The sequence below is a fragment of the Fringilla coelebs genome (genome assembly GCF_963513975.1).
Source record: "Fringilla coelebs genome assembly, chromosome: 6".
NCBI lineage: Eukaryota > Metazoa > Chordata > Aves > Passeriformes > Fringillidae > Fringilla > Fringilla coelebs.
Window position 1 is genome coordinate 39476654 of NC_140034.1, and position 18373 is coordinate 39495026.

General features: G+C 38.3%; 1 protein-coding gene across 10 annotated transcripts in view; it reads left to right on the top strand.

The window, feature by feature from the left end:
* MADD (MAP kinase activating death domain) overlaps positions 1–18373 on the top strand; it is a 68175-nt gene that overhangs the window by 34207 nt on the left and 15595 nt on the right. For 3 of the 10 annotated variants that reach the window (XM_084208119.1, XM_084208122.1, XM_084208123.1), the window contains 13 exons: positions 139–325; positions 490–640; positions 3000–3206; positions 8054–8107; positions 11125–11222; positions 11563–11646; positions 12100–12258; positions 13711–13819; positions 14357–14419; positions 14796–14916; positions 16065–16170; positions 17214–17324; positions 18222–18329. In XM_084208119.1, the coding sequence (XP_084064245.1) occupies positions 139–325; positions 490–640; positions 3000–3206; positions 8054–8107; positions 11125–11222; positions 11563–11646; positions 12100–12258; positions 13711–13819; positions 14357–14419; positions 14796–14916; positions 16065–16170; positions 17214–17324; positions 18222–18329 (1558 nt within the window). The remainder of the gene's footprint in view (positions 1–138; positions 326–489; positions 641–2999; positions 3207–8053; positions 8108–11124; positions 11223–11562; positions 11647–12099; positions 12259–13710; positions 13820–14356; positions 14420–14795; positions 14917–16064; positions 16171–17213; positions 17325–18221; positions 18330–18373) is intronic. The other 7 variants (XM_084208127.1, XM_084208128.1, XM_084208120.1 and 4 more) reach the window with 4 other exon arrangements.

An 18373-nucleotide genomic window follows, 5' to 3' on the forward strand; every position in this document is an offset into this window, starting at 1 on the left:
AGCAGACAATGCTACGTGTCAACTGCTGTTGATAGGGGAGGTACTTCTGTGTCTGCCCTGGCCATAGCTCTCTTCCTATGCAAGGCAAAGTAAGCAGAGGTTAACTAACTTTTGCCTGCATTCTCTTCAATGTATCAGTGAGAACCAGCAGTTCCTGAAGGAGGTGGTACACAATGTTCTTGATGGGCAAGGCGTTGGCTGGCTGAACATGAAGAGAGTCCGACGTCTGCTGGAGAGCGAGCAGCTCCGTGTCTTTGTGCTGAGCAAGCTGAATCGCACGATCCAGTCCGAGGAGGACGCTCGACAGGATGTCATACAGGACGTGGTCAGTGCTCAACTCAGCAGGGTCCTCACACTGGGTGTCTGCTGAGGCTCAGTTCACAGGAGGTTTTGTCAACTGTGAAAAGCTGGTGTTATGGCAGTTTGAGAATTTATGTTCTTGACTTTCTCACATCTGAAGTAGCAGCACTAATGGGGCTTTCATTGCAGGAGATCAGCCGCAAGGTTTATAAAGGCATGCTGGACCTGCTCAAGTGCACTGTGTTGAGCCTGGAGCAGTCATATGCAAATGCTGGCCTGGGAGGCATGGCCAGTGTTTTTGGCCTGCTAGAGATAGCACATACTCACTACTATAATAAAGGTAAGACAAGTGTTCATATACCAAACAAGATTGGGAAGGTAGCTGGTTTTGTGCCTTTTGATATTTCAGGGCTTTTTCAACGCTTCCAAAATGGTGAGAATTGTACCATTGTTACTGAAGCCTTATAAAGCTTGAAGCCTGTTTTATGTTTCTTACACACATGTTACTGGACCAAAGCAAAATAATAATACTGATAATTATTGAAAATAATTGAAAATGGAAACACTACAGTAGGATACAAAACCTGGCACTTCTACAGCTGAAGTGGAAAGTCTGGGAATGGGGATCTTCAGCTGAAACTGTCCCAGCCACAGTCTTGGAAAGTTGTTGCAGCCAACCTCAGTAGGGAGGGAGATACTTGTAATGTGGAACCATATGTGACTTAGGTCTCACCAACCACGTTGCACTATGCAATTATTCTCATACAACTAAATACTCTTAGAGAAGAAAGTTTGAAAGCATTTCTTTATTTTTCACCTGTTTCTTAAGAATCTGATTCCTAATGCGAAACAAGAAAATGCATCTAAGGAAGAAAGCTGACAAAAAGATAAATCTCTGCTTAGTATATGATTTTCTGTAATCTCAAATGATGAAAAGTTACTTATTTCATTGTAGCAGAGGAGTAGCATCTACTAAACCCTTTATAGTTGGTGTTCTGGGTCTTGTATCAGGGATTTTTTAATGAGTAGGCTTAGATACACCCCATGTTCCTTTCCAGTCATTGTTGGAATGCTGAGGAAGATAAGGTAGGCTGTGCTAGTGGAACAGTCCTGCATATGGAGAATGGGCTGATCTTGGTAATTACAAGCTTTTAGTCTGACACTGATTTCTAAGAAAAATTGGAGTGGCTGATGTAAAACTCTGTAGTTTTAGAGTGAAGACGAAATAGCATAATTTGATGGTAAGCAGAGTTTTCCCAGTAAACTATTTGTGGTCTTGACAGACAAAATTTGGTGCAAATTTTTAAAGACTCTTCTCATTATTGCATAACATCTTAATTTGTAGTCAAATTTTAGCTATTTAGTATGTTTTACTTGTTTTCAATTAGTTGAAATTAGTATTTATTTCTAGAAATGTTTTACAGAGATTTGTCCTTTTGTTGATATTATTTAACATATAGTAATGGACTAGTAATCCTACAGGACACGATGGATATAGCTTATTGTCTAGAGTAAGCTAAGTCTTAATAAAGCATGGTTGTGATTAAGTTATTATAATGTGGTCAAACTAAGGACTTGTTTTTAAGAACAAGGATAGTTGGCAATAATAGTAGGATTGGGAGGTAATTATCCTAGGAAGCAGTCTCCTGCTGCTGTATGTGAACTTCCTACTATTTACTGTGTCTGTAAAAACTGGGAAGGGGGGCACTGTGTATCTGTGAATACACATTTGGAATGTAGTATCTTGATGTATCAGTAACAATACCCACAACTGAGGTAGCACTCCCACTTCTGGTATTCCCATCTTGCAAAGTTGAGGAGGTTTCTGAAAGATCTGCAAGGAATTGGGGAAACACTTCAGCTCTGAAGGAAAGAAGTGTTCAGTCTGTTGAGTGTTAGGTGTTGATTCTTTTCAATTGCTATCTAAATAGAAAGGTTTTACTGATAGCAGAATCTTAAATCCACTCAACAAAGGTATCACAAGATCTAGTGGTATGACAGATTTAGGTAGAAGGAAATGAAGTTTTGACTGTTAGATTCATCAGGTATTGAAGTAGTTTGTGCAGGAAGCCCTTTATGGAAAACCTGGTTTTAATTATTCTTTTCTGAAGGTTTTGCTGTAGTTCAAACTGTGGGGTTTGATACAGAGAAATAATCCAAACTGCCTTTAGGGACATATGGTTATAGGAAGTCTCAGAGATTGAGTGAAGAGCTATAGCTGATTGGTATTTTTGGAGATTTTTTCCATAACTGAAGTTTCATTTAGTGTTAGCCATGAAACTGATTGCATTTGTCATTTTTGCACTGTGAGTGGAACTTACTTATCTTCTACAAATTGTATTCTTGGTAGCTTATGCATAGTTGTTTAATTTGTCACAATTTGGCAAAGGAGATTCTACAGTTACTGTGTCAGAGAAGATTCCTAGGTTTCAGATATACAGAAATGAGATACTTGAGTAGCCCTAAAACACTACTCTGGCTTTCTCCTGTACTGTTTCCACCAGTGTGTCACATTATCACCAAGCCATGTTGGCCTATGGGAGCAAATGTGGCACTGAGCTGTTTCAGTGCCAGGCTTAATGATTTAGGTGAGACCATCTGTCTCATCTTTCTTCTCCTGCTCTCATTTTCTTTTTCCTTAGGTCTCTTTCTATTTATTTATTTATTTATTTTCTCAACACTGTTCTTTTAATTTAAAGAACCAGAAAAGAGAAAACGAAGTCCTACAGATGGATCTGTCACTCCTGTTGGCAAGGATCCTGCATCATCCCCAAGAGTGGAGCCAAAACCTGCGATGCAGCTGCCGGTACCTCAGCTAATGCCAAAGCCACCGAGCCCTGCAGGCAAAGGGCCAAGGGAGTTTGACACAAGAAGTCTAAAGGAAGAAAATTTTATTGCTTCCATTGGTGTGTATTGAGGTGCATGTGAAGTGCGGGGGGGACTTCTGGTTTGGCATTAGGTTCTATTTGCATTCTCTCCATTTTAACACACTACATTGCTACTGTAACATGCTTCATTTACACCTTGGATCACAAGGAACAATCATATGTGTTTTCACCCTACTCTTGGATAAACTATCCACTGCAATTTTCTCCCAGAAGCTGTCTAATCTTAATTGTTTCTATATTTCATTACACCTTAAACAGCCTTATTTTTGGTTTTGTGATTGCTGTTTTCAAGCAATGAGAAATGGCAAAAGAGGAACAGGGACAGCAGGACTTCAGAAAGGGCAGCTGTGGAAGGGAAACATGAAACAAAGGTTTTCTGTCATTGCTGGCTACCTATGAATTATGTAGATTGTATCCTTATGTAGTGGGATCCAAAATCTGCTGTTTGTTAACAACAAAATTTCCAAAAAGATTTTAGTTATGGTGTTACAGTTTCAGTGAGCAGGACTGATGGATTTTCCTTGTATGCAATAGCAAATAGAATGTGTGTTCTTGTAAACAGCATTTGCTAGGCTAGTCACTGGAGATTTTCCTGTCATTACTCTTAGATGGCCTAGCTTTTCCCTGTGTCATGGGAAAAAGTTTGAAATAGGGCTTTCAGAACTGTTTTATTTAAAAAAGGCTTTTCAGACTTTTTTGGTGGAGGAGAAAGAAAAAAATTACTTTGGTTGGATCCTCTGGGCTGTGGATTGTCAACATGAGAAGTACCATCAGCATATGAGAAATTTTTTCTCAACTGCAAAAATATGTCATGTTAAATTATAGACATTGCTTCTTGCAGCCTATTTAAAATAACATTTTCATGGAATCACTGTGTGAAAGATTAATCTTCTGAAAGTGTGGTGCTGTGAGGATTTGTATGTAGTTTGTGGCATAAGACAAGGGAATGTGTGTGTTGAGCAGCCAAGTGACAGGAGTACAGACATGCATTCTTACACACACATAATAACTGCAGGCTGGGTGCTGTTGGGTCCTGAACTGATACTGAACCCCTCTGACTTGACTGGCTTTCTGTTTAAAGAGCTAATCTATGGAGGCAATTGCTCAGAAACTAGTCTTGCACTCTATTTGAAAAGCTGTCAGGAAGCTGAAAGAGTTGCAGATTCACATGTCCTGCATTTCAGTTAGTTGTTTGGTTTGCTCTGGGTACTTCATTACTTTTCTGTAGAAGAGAAAAAGGAAAGTATGCTTCTGGCACAACTAAGAATAAACCGGGCTCTAGGACAGTGTTCTTTTAAAGAATGAAGGGAGGTCTTTTGATGAGATTGCTAAGACTGCTTCTTTCCCTTTGATGAAATTAAAGCCTCATAGAAATGGAAATCATAGACATCAGATAGTTCCTGTTTGTGAAGCATCATAAGAAGTGCTTTTCAAAAGAAGTGCTGTGCAATATGCCATGTTAGCTACTGTTGCCAGAATATAAACCTTAAACACAGTCTTCAAGGACAGAGAAAGGTACATTCCTGTTGATGGTTCTGATGCTATGATGGTTCCCACTTGTCTTTTATGGAGCTAAATTACAAAAAGAATATGGTTTTACCTAGACTGACCAAAGTTCAAAAGACTTGAATGTTTTTCCTGAAGCCTTTTTTTCTATCTGCTTTTGTCTTTTACCACAAAACATCAACTGGTATGCAAGTCACTTTTTAGGAAATTGCTGTAAAAATAGTGTAGTCTCCATGTTCATCTGACTTGTGTGATCTAGAAGTAAAGGGTGTTTCTCTTGTGTTGCAGAGAGATAATTTAAAGCTGCTTGCCTATTATACTTCCTTTATATTCTGTCATAGAAACTTCAGATCAAGACAGCTTCAGATATATGGGACTGGCGTTAGTCCTGGCTTAGCTGTGAAATGCAGGTGTTCTCATTCAAACATTTATTTAGTGAAGAGCATTTGGTAAACATTTACATCTTGCTGAAAAAACAATGTATTTGTTAGTAGTCCCATTTAAACATGGTAAAAAATGTTTTCATGTGAAGATGATCCAACGCTAGAACAACTAGAACTAGGTTGCCTGGAAAGGTGGTGGATTCTCCATCTGTGGAGAAAGTGAACACCTGAATTGACATGGTCCTGTGGCAGGTAGCTTTAGTTGATCCTGCTTTAAGCAGGAAGGTTGGACTAGATAATGTCCAGTTATGTCTGATATTATCTATGACTAGATAATGTCACAGCAGTTCTGTGATTCTGTGAAGTTTGGGAGGTACTTACAGCCTCAGGTTGCAAATATATAAATACAACTTTGAATTAATTTCTTGGTATTGTATAGATGAAATGCAAATTGTGCTGCTACCCTTTTTACCAGGATACAGGAAGAAATACTAGAATGAGAAGTCTTCATAAGGATGGAGCAAAATAATGTACAGCTCTGTTTGCAGTAGTCATATGTAAAGTGTATGTTAGTATGGTGATTAAACTCCATCTCAAATCTAGAGCTGAATCTATGGTAGCTGAATCTGTGGAGTTTTGTGGTGCTACAGGAGCAATGGCCATAAAGTTCACAGGGTTTCCTATTTCTGAGGTGAAGTGGGATGGATTTTTACCATCTGAGCTTTGATCTTACTGTGCTTGATACCTCATTCCTACCTAGAAAATTCAGTGTGAAGATGATGCTTCTGATACTCACCAATTGCTCACTGCTGGGGTTCTTGTCTTCCAGGTTCTTGTCTTGTCTTCTTGTCTTTATCACCTGTAGTGTAGGTCTTTTTGTTAGTACACTGGTTACTTCTAAATTGATAGTTAATTAATTTACCCCTTTATGTTAGCGATAAGTTTGGTTTATTGCATATTTTCCATAACTGTTAATGAAAACGTCAGTACTTATTGAAGTTTCCATTACTAGTTTTTAATAATTATTTAATCCAGTCAGATAACTTTATTTTGGCTGTTTTTTTTAAACAGAAAAGATTGTGCTACATACTTCATCCACATCAGGTCATTTTTGGACCTGCTGTCCTGTTTAGTTCAGGGTCATGTAACAAAGCTATGGGTGTAGTATTTTATGCCCTGTGAGTTTATTTGAAGTTTTGTTTTTCTTCTTTGACTAAGTAATTGAGAGTAAAATCTAGTCTGTTTTTAATATACTAGCATATAGTCTACACTAAAGTAACAGACAAGTCAGCTAAATGTGAGTTAATGGCAGGTGTTGTAGCTTTCAGACGGATGATTTTTAAAGTAAGGCCATATAGACTGTGCATGGAAGAGGCCAGATGTTTTCAAAGCCCTTTAACAAACAAATTCAGTCCATCTTAGAGATTGTTATCTCTGTCACTGTATGCTCAGCTTGATAAGCCGGTAGGATGCTGTTTGGATTCCCTCAGCAATTTTAACCATCTGTCTATTTATGAAAGTTGAAGGAACATCCATCAATCATGAAGCAGATCTAGAAACTGGTAGGCTAGAAGCCATCTTTCTAGCTTTTTCTACCTTGTTTTTCGTAATACTTTGGAGCCTTCCTCCACGGTTGTAATCTATCCTTTTTATTTTTTTTTTCCCCAGTGGTCATTTTGCTCAATAGAACTTATTTAGAGCCTGTCTTGCCCTTATTTCTGCTATTTGCAGGGTAGAATGGGTTTCTAACACACATAAGTGACCTTTCAGTTGCTTGGGAAGTTTTCTTAAAGAGCAGTAAAAGAACATTTTACTTATTTTTCCTTCCCTTTGCCACTTTTCTAAGAGGATCTTCCTCTGTAGTGTCTCCAGCTTTAATGGTGCTAGTGAGAGAGGACAGTGCCTACCACTTGGAGTCAGCTCACCATGTCAGCTTGTGATGTTCCCTTTGGCCAAAGGGCCAGCGCCTGGAATGATCTGATGTTTCTGAGCAGAAAAGGTGACTGCATTTCAGAGAGTTGAACAATGTGAATGATAGAAAAGTGCAAGTGCCTCCTCACTGTTTTGTCCCAGGGCTGAGTTTCAAATTCAGTTTTAAGAAAACAGCAGACTGTTTTGCTGGTCTGTGCATTGTATATTCTCTTACGGAATTTGTAGACTTGATTAGAGTGCTGTGACTTTTAGTTTTGGAAGTTGGAGTGAAGCATGTCTGATATCTTGCTCATTTTAGTTCTTCATCATTTTCTATTCTCTATACCCTGACAGGAGCAAGTGGATGCAGAGAAGTTCAGCTCTTTGCATATAGGACAGGTTCATAGGCAGAGCCAGGCATTTATTGAGAAAGTTGTCAAGTCAAAAATAACTTGTAAGCTTTGTGACAATATGTAAGACATAATATTGATTAAATGTTGTGTTAACCTACACTTTGATAGTTTTGGAATTGCTGCTGTTGTTTTTTGTGTCTTTCTCCTTTCAGTGATATAAACTAGAGACATTAAAATGTTTCTGTTAATTAGAGCTTCTGTGATGCCTGTGTTTTAGAGAAGTAAATATCTGACAGTCTTAAATCCCTTTCTTAGCAAAGGTGATAATTATTTGTTCCTAAGAGCTGTTTTTTCTTAGTTGATTAACTGCTGTCAAAGTGGGGCCCACGGAGGGGAGGGGGGATGCACCACCACCACTGTATGAAGTCATCTCTAATGTTTGAATACTGTTACTAAGAGATGATGCAGTGCTCAATACCTAATATTGATTTCTTTTAAACTGGTGTTAATTAACCTTTCACTCAGTAGTTGTCATAAAATTCTTCCTTTTTTTCCTTTTTTTTCCTTTTTTTTTTTTTGTTTCGGTTTTGTTTTTGGTTTTTTGAGGTGAAGGGGTGGGGTTTTTGTTTGAAATTTTTTTCCCCATTTTCACCTGTCTGACCAGCTGCTGACTCTTTCTCTTTCTCTCCTGCTTTCAATGCATCTTGGGTAGAATTGTGGAACAAGCACCAGGAAGTGAAAAAGCAAAAATCTTTGGAAAAAACGAGTAAGGAAATTTAAAAAAATGTAGAAACTGACTCCTCCAGCCTCCCCATAACTGCCAACTCCCCAGGTGCAGGGTGAGCTTGCATCTCTGGCACACAGGTTTTATACTCACAAGAACAAAATCTATCAAGAAAGTCTCCATTAAAGGACCAAACAGATCTGTTTGCCCTGAGGAAATTATGTTCAAATGTCTCTTCTTTTTTTTTTTTTCTTTCTTTTTTCCTCCCCGAATTGTTGCCTTCAAAGAAGAGGAAGGAGGTGTTCTGCATCCTCACCAATAAGATAAATATGGAAGAATTTTAAGATACTCCGTCTCCTTCCTTAAAAGTTAAAACTTTAAACAAAGTTGTTGACATGGATATATTGGTTGATTAAATGTTACTGGAATGAAGAATTCCTGTTTGTTCAAGCCATGGGATGGTGAATTTTGTTAACTGGCATCAATTATGAACAGTCAGTCTGCAACAAGAAATACTTTTGAGGGGGAGAGAGAAGGTGTATGTGAATAATTGTATTTAGTGATGACTTCCAGAAAATAGCCTCATAATAAGGAATCAACCTGATTTTGTTTTTCATATCCCTTGGTAAAGAAGGAATGAAATCGTTTGAGGCTGTAAATAATAGTCTAAATCTACACAAATCTGAACATCTGTGGAAATATGGTAATGAATAAACTTTTGAATATGTATACTCTGCAGGTGCAATACCAGGTTTTGCTCTTTGGTTGTCACTGTTGTAAATAGGGACATATGACTTAAGGGCAACAGCCAATTTATATCAACCATGCTGTGGTAGGTGTTTCCTAACCATAAGCTTAGTTTGTACTTTGTAGAGCTGATGCTACCTATTTTACTGACTGAAAATTGGGAAGGATTAATAGCTGAGATGAATGAGTAAAGATTCCTAACATTCTGACTAGGCCTGAATTTGCTTCCATTAGTTTTTGGCACCTCACTCAGTTAAATACTTCTGTTAAGTACAAATTAGCATGTGGAGATAGTTCAGAGAGGATGGGGTGACCGGGGCACCTCTGCAGTACAGCTTACTGTCCTTCAGTTGGGAATTGCTACCTGCTGGGGTAGGAGTGTGTGAGACAGACACACAGCCCATGCACACACCTGCTCTCCCAAACTGAGCCTTTCAGGTAGGTGCCTGTGTTGGGAGGGATAAATGGAAGTTTTAGTGTTCCATGTGTATTAGACATATGGCTCCATAAAGAAGGGAAAGGGAGGTTTTTAAGTGCTTGTAAATTGACAACAACAATGTAGTTGTAGCTATTGTGCTCCTTAAACTCAGTTACAGGCCTCAAATATCTGAACTGCTTCAGTCAATTTCAATTCCTTTAAAAGTCAAACTGCCAGAAACATATCTGAATTATGTGTTGGGACAGGAAACTCCTAAATTGCTTAAAACACACAGCTGAAATTTTGTGTTATTGCTGTAGTAATGAGATATAAAACTTCTGGCTGTATCAGAACTAGAAATGATGACCACTTGAATGAGTGGACATAGACTTCTAGAAGTGAGCTATGTGTATTTCAGTGTAAAATAATATTCCAAATTCTTAGATAATATATTTTTAGTTATTTTTCTTCATAAATTCTGTTTATGCTTTCTCTTTCTTAGAATCTTTGAGGAGTTGATTTACAGTAACTAAGGCATTTGGGTCTAGAGGCAAAATTCTATAGCAAATGAAGAATGCTTTCATTTCACAGGAAGAGTTGGTGGTTGAGTAGTAAGCTGGCATGGTCTGCACAGCCCGCTTATGGCTTTGCTGTTCATGAGTTTACATATCATCTCAAACTCACTCCCACAAATCTTTGTATATTATCCTTCTCTCTCTCTCTCTCCTCCCGTCCCCTTTTCTTTCCTTTTCACTATCTTAACCTCTCTAATATTACATATAATACAAACATGTTCATAATTCCCAGGTTGTTGTGATCAGTAGTTACATAGGTAGTGGCATTGTTTGTTTAGAGGTACTGGCTATAGACATGGGTATATAATACAAATATTCCAGCAGCTGATCATGTCTTCCTGTTACTGAATAGTTGGCAGATATGGCTATGGCAGCAGTATTGCATTCAGTCTCTTCCCCTTTCTGAGAGTATTAACATTCCGTGTACAGCCTATAACTCACTCTTTTCTTGCATTGTTATTTACTTCATTCAGTGCTTATCCAAATTTCTTTTCAGGCTCTACCCCTCCATCATTCTCTTTTCCTTCTGCCATCTCATCTGAGGACAATAGATGATATAATTCTAGAAGTGCATGGGAAATTGAACATAAAGTTCTTTATCTTTTCTTTCTCTTTTTTGTTTTTTGGATCGTTGGGTTAATGAATGCATGACTTAAAAGCTTGCTGATTTCCTCTTTCTCTCCTACCTATGTGATTGCCAACTCTGGAGAGCCATTTGTAAATGTAATTGGGGAATGTTGTGAAGTACAGCATCATACAATTTTAATCTTTGAAAATCTCACTGGCTAGCACAAATTGTCACTGTTTATTTTCTTGTCATGTGTTGCCTGATTTTTGCCTAGATAGTTGCAGTGGGCAACCAAAAAGCTCAGTCCAGGACTTTGAGCAATTTAGCTGTTCAAAAAAGGATTCTGACTTTTAAGTAAATAGGCATTCTTTTTTATTACCAAGAATTAAAGGAAGTGGCTTCCTAGAGTTGAATGTCAACTGCTCTGCATGTGTTATTATAATTGGAAGCTACTTGACTGTTGTCTGTCCTCTTATCTCTCTTGAATGGCTAAGAAAGCTACTGTTTAATTATAGTCACTCCAGGACTTCGGAATATTTGAAATTCGAATGAATATTTGAAGACTAGCAGATATGTTCTGCTGGCCTTGTTGTTTTCAGTACCAAGGAATAATAAAAAATGCATTAAAAATCAAAGAAATGAGAAAGCAAATCTGTTTTCTTGGTACTGTTCCTGCTTCCAGTCTGTCATCTGCTTTCTCCTATGCTGTTTTTTCTTGATACAGTAATTATTTACTCTTTCCTTTATTCAGGACCAGAAGGTGTGAAACAGTTTGATTTGGGAGAAACAGATGAGAAGAAATCCCAAATCAGTGCAGACAGTGGCCTCAGTTTGGCCTCAGGTTCTCAGGTCAGTGGCTCCTATGCTTGCTTTATTTATGTGGTAAGAGACAGGACTCTTCTATTCACTGCTTCATTTTCGGAAGGTTTCTAGGGTTTGAGTATTCTTGAGAGGCTCATTTGGTAAAATTTCTTTGCCCCTTTCTCTAGGGCATTGATCTTTGTAAACTCAATTACAGGACACCATGGTCTTTTTGACACTCAGACAGTAGTTTCTATTTGATTGGCTAAATAAACTAAGGAAGTGTAAGGCATGGGATTCAAGAGCCCAGAAGAATGGGAAGTGATGTTCTCTCCTTATGGTGAAAACTAATGTGACTATTCTTGTCCTTTATATGTTTTGACTGCAGAAGAGTGATTTTGACTCTATTCCCAGTGGAGGACCAACAGTTATGGTCCGAAGTACAAGCCAGGATTCTGAAGTCAGCACTGTGGTAGGATATGCCCAGAGTGAAATGTGGATGTGATTGACTGCTTGTTAAAGTGGGGAAGGGCATTTTGTGCCTCCATTTTGTGTGGTGTGGCAGCCTAGTGTCACACATGCATCATGTACTCTGTGAGTTCTCTCTCCAGAGCCTCTGAGTGGGTAGCAAGCATGTGTGTGTGCCAGAACATACATAGTGCTTGCTTTATGAGCACATTACAGCCTTTATATATGCTGCTCATTGCTGCTACATATTCCTACATACTGGTGTATTTATGGAACTAATGGATTGCAACAATTCTATAAGCATGTCTTAGCTTTGTATAAACTATCTATTAAAAAAATAGAAGTTTTAAAAGGTAACCTGAGTGCAAAAAACGCAGATTGTTTGATGCACTGAAAATAAGAGCAAATTCTCTGGTGTATTATCTCTTGAAGGTAATTGCTTTCTTTTTCTCCACAGGTTAGTAACAGTTCTGGAGAGACATTGGGGGCAGACAGTGACTTGAGTAGCAATGCTGGTGATGGCCCAAGTGTGGAAAATGGTGGCAATTTAGCAGGATCCAGAGGCACTGTGTCAGACAGTGAAATTGAGACAAACTCTGCTACTAGCTCTATCTTTGTAAGGGCATTGCAGATTTCTTTTTTTTTTTTTTTTTTAATAGATCTCATACAGTAATATTTCAATGTGTGTGCATGGATGCAGTAGGATCTCTGATTCAGTTCTAAGGGTTAATCAGCAATGACTTACAATATTAAAATGTCAAAGATGTAGTTTTTTCTGGATCCACATACCTTTCTTCATTTCCTGTGCAATAAATGGTTTTTTGAAAGTAGTAGATTCAATCTTGCACCACTTTAGAGACTCTAGTAATGTTTAATATTAATTCAATATTTCTCTCAACCGAATGGACATTTGGTGGGCATTGTTCATCCTTAACTAAAAGGAAAATTCCCTGTTTCTTAGGAGAAGCTGCTTGGTAGAGTAAAGCAGTGATCCATTTTAGTTTTAGCAGCTGTTCTGTTTCTTTTAAGTATTACTTTAGTCCTGTTTGAAGTGTAGGCATAACTTTCAAATATATTTGCCTAGTTGGAAGATCTGTATGCAGTAAAACCCAAATAATTTGTGAGCGCTTCGTTTTGTAAAGTCCTTGATTATTGTGTATAACCTCTAATATACATCTTACCAAGAAAATAATGATACATTTGATTTAGCTAAATCAAGCTCTCAGCAAAATAAGAAAACTTGCAGTGCCTTAAGATTGGTCTCACTGTGTTCATTATTTTGTAATCCTGATAAGTAGAAGCCTTTACAGGGCTTCTGCTTCTAATGTTAAAAAGCAAACAAAACCATTGTATTTCATGGCAGATTTCTACAAAAAGCATGAAAATGATTTAACCACATCTGCTTCCTTAGTTGCAAGTGGGTGTCCTCTCAGTTACTGAAGAGTCAGACTTTTTTTTAACATTTACTTTTCTGTGTTTTTGTACTAAACTAAAAGACTGGAACTAAATAGAACAAAATAGAATTCTGAGAAACCTTGCAAGAGATTTAGAAGAAAGATGATGGGTGTATATGATGTGCAATGAATTCACATATTGCACCATAGTTTACCTGGTGCAGAGAAATAAATGGGCCAACTTTGTTGTCACAGTTCCTGCTGGCTGGTTGTCCCAATTCTCACTCTTCAGGCCAGATGAGGTTTAATTATTTGCTTAATGTCACACCTTTATGAATGCATAAGTGTGAAATATGGGGGATGACAGAAGAGGTTCTTCCCTTCGGTCTGGGGCTTGCATTTTTGTTTTGCCTCAGTTTTCCTTCAGGGGAGCACTATGCCTCCTCTTTGTTTTCATTTCTGTGTTTGTCTCTCTTTGATTTTTCTTTGGTTGACTCTGTATGTGTAAGTGTATTACGCTGCTCTTTGAACAAAACAATTGTTTTGTGAATGTTTCCAGGAGAAGCTTTTTTGAAGTACAGCTTGCAAACTTGTGTCTGCCGAACCCAACAGCACAAGAGAGAGTCCTGCAGGGTAAAGAGTTAAATTGCCAATACCTCTTGTATTATTTTCAGGCCAAGTCTCACAACCTGAAGCAAAGTGTGAAGGATAGCAAAGGGAGCACTCCAGGGAGAGGTCCAGAGGATGGGAACCAACGTGTCTATCTGTATGAAGGACTTTTGGGTGAGCTACCTTTTTTTTGTGGGGAGGGAATCTTTCAGGTTGAAGTTCAGATGAAATAATTTCCAGGACAGACTGGACTTTTCACTTCACCTGACACTGTTTTTAACCTCTAACTGTTGTCCATGCTGGTAAAATAGGAAGGCACATCAGACCATTCAGAGTGAAGCCAAAGTTTTGCTGGGGAAATTGAGTAAGTGTAGGAGATTGGTGTGAGTGGTGTAGTTTGCATAAAATTAAATCTGTCCAAGTCTTTTGCTCTTCTTGAGTACAAATTCTTTAAACAGTGTGAAGGAGAGAAGGAAGTTAGCTATGTGTGGAAAGCTAAAATATATCACTGATCTTGAAAAAAGATCATTCAGCTTGTCATTGAACAGAGGGCTAAACTCAGAATACTAAAGGGCTTCAAGTAGGTCCCTTGAATTAGGAGTGCATTGGCTATTTTGTATTTTGTCTGGACTTGTTGTTAATCAAAAGCTCTCTCTTCCTGTGTTTTTCATCCTTCCCATTTATCGTTCCTACCTGCTTGGAATGGTGCAGGTAGGGATAAAGGATCTGTCTGGGACCAGTTAGAGGATGCTGCAATGGAAACCTTCTCTCTGAGTAATAATCTTATCTTTCCACTTCTCTGTGTGTTTGCTGTGATCTGTGTCTGTGTGAGATATTCCGGTCTCTTTTGGGCAGTGTTAACAGTTTATGGAAGAAGCTATACTCCTTAAAGAATAGAGATCAGAGGTACTTTACTGTAAAGGATTAAAAATATTGTGCCATTAATTAGAATGAGAGATTTGTCTTGTCTTTTCTTTTACACTTTTCTTCAGTTGTGATATTGCTTGTGGTTTACCAGTAACCTTTTTTTTTTTAAATATAGTTTCATTGTGTGTTGGCTTATAGTATTTTCAAGGAGTGGGAATGAACAGGAATTAATCATAAAGTATCTAACTGGAATAAATGCTCAATTTTTTTATACATTGCCTAGGCAAAGAGCGTTCCACTTTGTGGGACCAGATGCAGTTCTGGGAAGATGCTTTCTTGGATGCTGTGATGTTAGAGAGAGAAGGAATGGGGATGGACCAGGGACCTCAGGAGATGATTGACAGGTAAATTCTTTAGTGGACCTTTTTCCTCCTCATTGTTTCACCGGGGACTGAAATAGTAAAAATAGTAGGGAAAAAAATTATTTTAATTCTGCTTAACATGCTATTGTCATCTTGTAAACCTTGTTACTATACCTGACTATTCCAAAGGGAGCCTTTTCTCTCTCTGCTGGTCAGTAGCTCCTGATACTGAAACACTTGTCTTTGGTTATGGCATATGTATTTTTTAACTCTTGTGGTGAGATATTTCCAGAGAAATGGGTAACGTAAGCATAAGAACAATATGAACGGATGGAATAGACTAGATCATTAGTAAAGCAAGAGATTTCTGTGGCAGGATGGCTATATTCTAGAATAATAGCGTGTTGACATACAGTGAAAGAACTAAATAGTTCCAAAAATGGCATTTTGAGCCTTCTCAAAATGCAAAGTAACTTAAAGGTGTTTTCACAGCTTGTAGTTAAAACAAAAGAAAAAAGAAACCTCATGAGGAAACCACTCTCTAGAAATATCTACATGGTTGCCTAAGGCTTGACTGCTTCTAAGATGTCAGTCTTGACTCACTTCCTCTTCCTCCCCGCAGCTCTGTTAACAGCTGATCATTCTGTGCTCTTGTCTACCACCTGCAGCTCTACTGCCTCCATCCATGCTATCATGGAACATGAAATCTGGTGGCCAAAATAAGAACTAGTTTGGGGTGATAGTTTCAAAACTATTATTCCAGAAACTGCCTACCTTACTGGAAAAAGAGAGTGCCTGGTGCACTTCCTTCATCAGCTTTCTTTTGCCTTGCAGCTGTCCTTAAGCTCTAATGTGGGATAGCTCTTGTGCTGAGTTACGTGTTCCTCTTCTGACAGTTGCAGTTGTCACGGAGCTGCCGCTGCAGAGAACAGGAAATGGATGATAAGCCCAGCAGACCACTAACAAATTTCCCACTGAGCAGATGTTATTTGCTTCAACTAGTTAATAATTAAGGGAAATGTTTAATTACTGGTGGCAGTGTTTTACTGGAAAATGCCCATTTGACTTAGTGTTTTTAGAGGTTTTATTTGCCGTACACTTTGCAAACAGTGCTGTGTCCTCTGCCAGTGCTTGAGTGAAGTAGATGAAGAATGCCTGTGAGTCTGCTTCAGATGTAGCTTTTCTTGCAGGTATCTTTCCCTGGGAGAACATGATCGAAAGCGCTTGGAGGATGATGAGGATCGCTTGTTGGCTACACTGCTGCATAATATGATTGCTTATATGCTTATGATTAAGGTGACATCTTGTTCTTCTTAGTAGATTGCTACTCAGATTTAAGCAGTATATTTCATTTGTGTTGTTTTGAAACCATACATCTCTGTTTATGAAACTCAGAACTGTGGATAATAGGGGCAATTTCTAGTAGAAACTGCAAAGTTGGAAGGCTTTCTGTTATTAGAGAGATGAATTTATTTGAGCTGTCAAGGGAAGCATCATCCTGCTAACCCAACACTTTGATACTTTAATTTATTTTCTTGTTTTGCATAGCAGAGCTTTGTAGGCTTTAATTTTAAAATATATTGAAAAATACAATGCTTCTTCCAAGCACAAAGAATTCTTGTCAAAGGAAGGAAGCAGATTGAGTTTGTTTTATATACTCCACAACATTAAGGTCATAATGCAAATGTGTTAAAAAACGGTGTTTGATCCAGCTTGAAATCAGCACTCAAACATGAGTGTACTGTCTTTGAAGTCTTTAGTATCAATGGTTGGCATTCATAGTAGGCTTTTGAAATAGCAACTGAGGCAGAAATATTTTGCTTCTGAGCTTGCCTACAGCTCATCTTCAGGAAGAATCTTTTGCTGTTTGAAGGCTCTCTGGGAGTGTTTGTTAGAGCCACAGCCTAGTGACCAGGAAACACATGGTGAAAGAATAAGAACTCTGAAAGACACCGTGTTGTGTTGAGGGCTCCACAGCTTCATAACATGAGTCTGTGCAGAGGAAGAGGTGGAGGAGCTGGTCTGGCCAATGAAGTGCTAACATGGAGGACCAAGGCTTTTGATGTCAGCCATTGGAAGTGGTGGGTAGTGGAACTGCAGCTTGTGCACGTGGGCAGGCAGGAAATCTGTTGTGCACAGCATCACTTGCACAGTAGCTGGAAAAAGTGGGATATGTGCAATGTGGTCCTGTACTGCTGATTAAAGAGGCCCTAGAATTAGTGCATTGGGTATGAGTTGTTTTGCTTCTTAGCAATAGAAACCAAGATACATTTGGGAGATGGGAGTTGCCTCCTGTGAATAGAGAAGGGTATGCAACTGTCTGTGTATCTGCTTTCTAGGTGAACAAGAATGATATTAGGAAAAAGGTGCGTCGTCTAATGGGAAAATCACATATTGGATTGGTGCACAGCCAGCAAATAAATGATATTCTAGACAAACTTGCCAATCTGGTAAGTAAAACAGTGATGAGGGGGATATACCTCTGGGATCTACAGTGGAGGAAATAAATTGCCTGAAAAATCTTATGTATATTCCCAGCAACAGTAATTTAAAAATATTAAAAATAATTAATTGAATTTTTAAATGCTACTCTTCACAAATATATAATAAAGACTGTGACTATATGACCCTGTTTATAATGTTTTAATGTTACACAGTTATCAGTTAGAGCTGCAATACAAATATGTATAAACAGGACACTTATGTACATCAGTTCTGTGCAACAGTAATGTTTTCTTAATAACATTTGTCGGCAGGAACCTTTATGATGACTATGACTGTAAGAAGTGTTTATTTTCTATCAGTTTCCAGGCCACTATAAGACTTAGAGAAATCAGTTTCTGTACAAAACTATTCCCAGTATTCACAGAGGATAAACGTGATGTCCTCTAATGATCAATAAGAATATAGGCTCAAGCTTCAGTTAGTAAATCTAGCCAGTTTTTAACACAACCATCACCAGAATAGACACAAGTTAGGCTCTTTTAAAGGTAATTTCTACCTTTGGAACTTACTTTTCTGCACAGAAAAGGCACAAAATTATCTTACAATTAATTGGGAAAAATCAGACCAGTTTACTGCAATGATACCAGAACTCAGACATCTCACTTTCCCACACTGAGTATGGTACCACTGAGTATGGTGAATATTGTATGCTGTCATAACTCTCCCAATCACACTTGTTGAAACTAAACTTACTAGAGTATCTTGCTTACAGCTTTGTCCAAAATTGTCTCCAATGAGCTCATTAAATACTGTTAAAAATTCTTCTTTCTTTCATTTGTGTCACCTAATGTTTTGGGTTTTTTTCAATGTTCATTCATGATTGCACGTGGGTTTTTTTCTAGAATGGACGGGAACTCCCTGTGAGACCCAGTGGCAGCCGCCACATCAAGAAGCAGACTTTTGTAGTACATGCTGGGACAGACACAACAGGAGACATATTTTTCATGGAGGTAGAGACAAGAATAATACTAATGCAACCAGTAGCAGAAGAAAT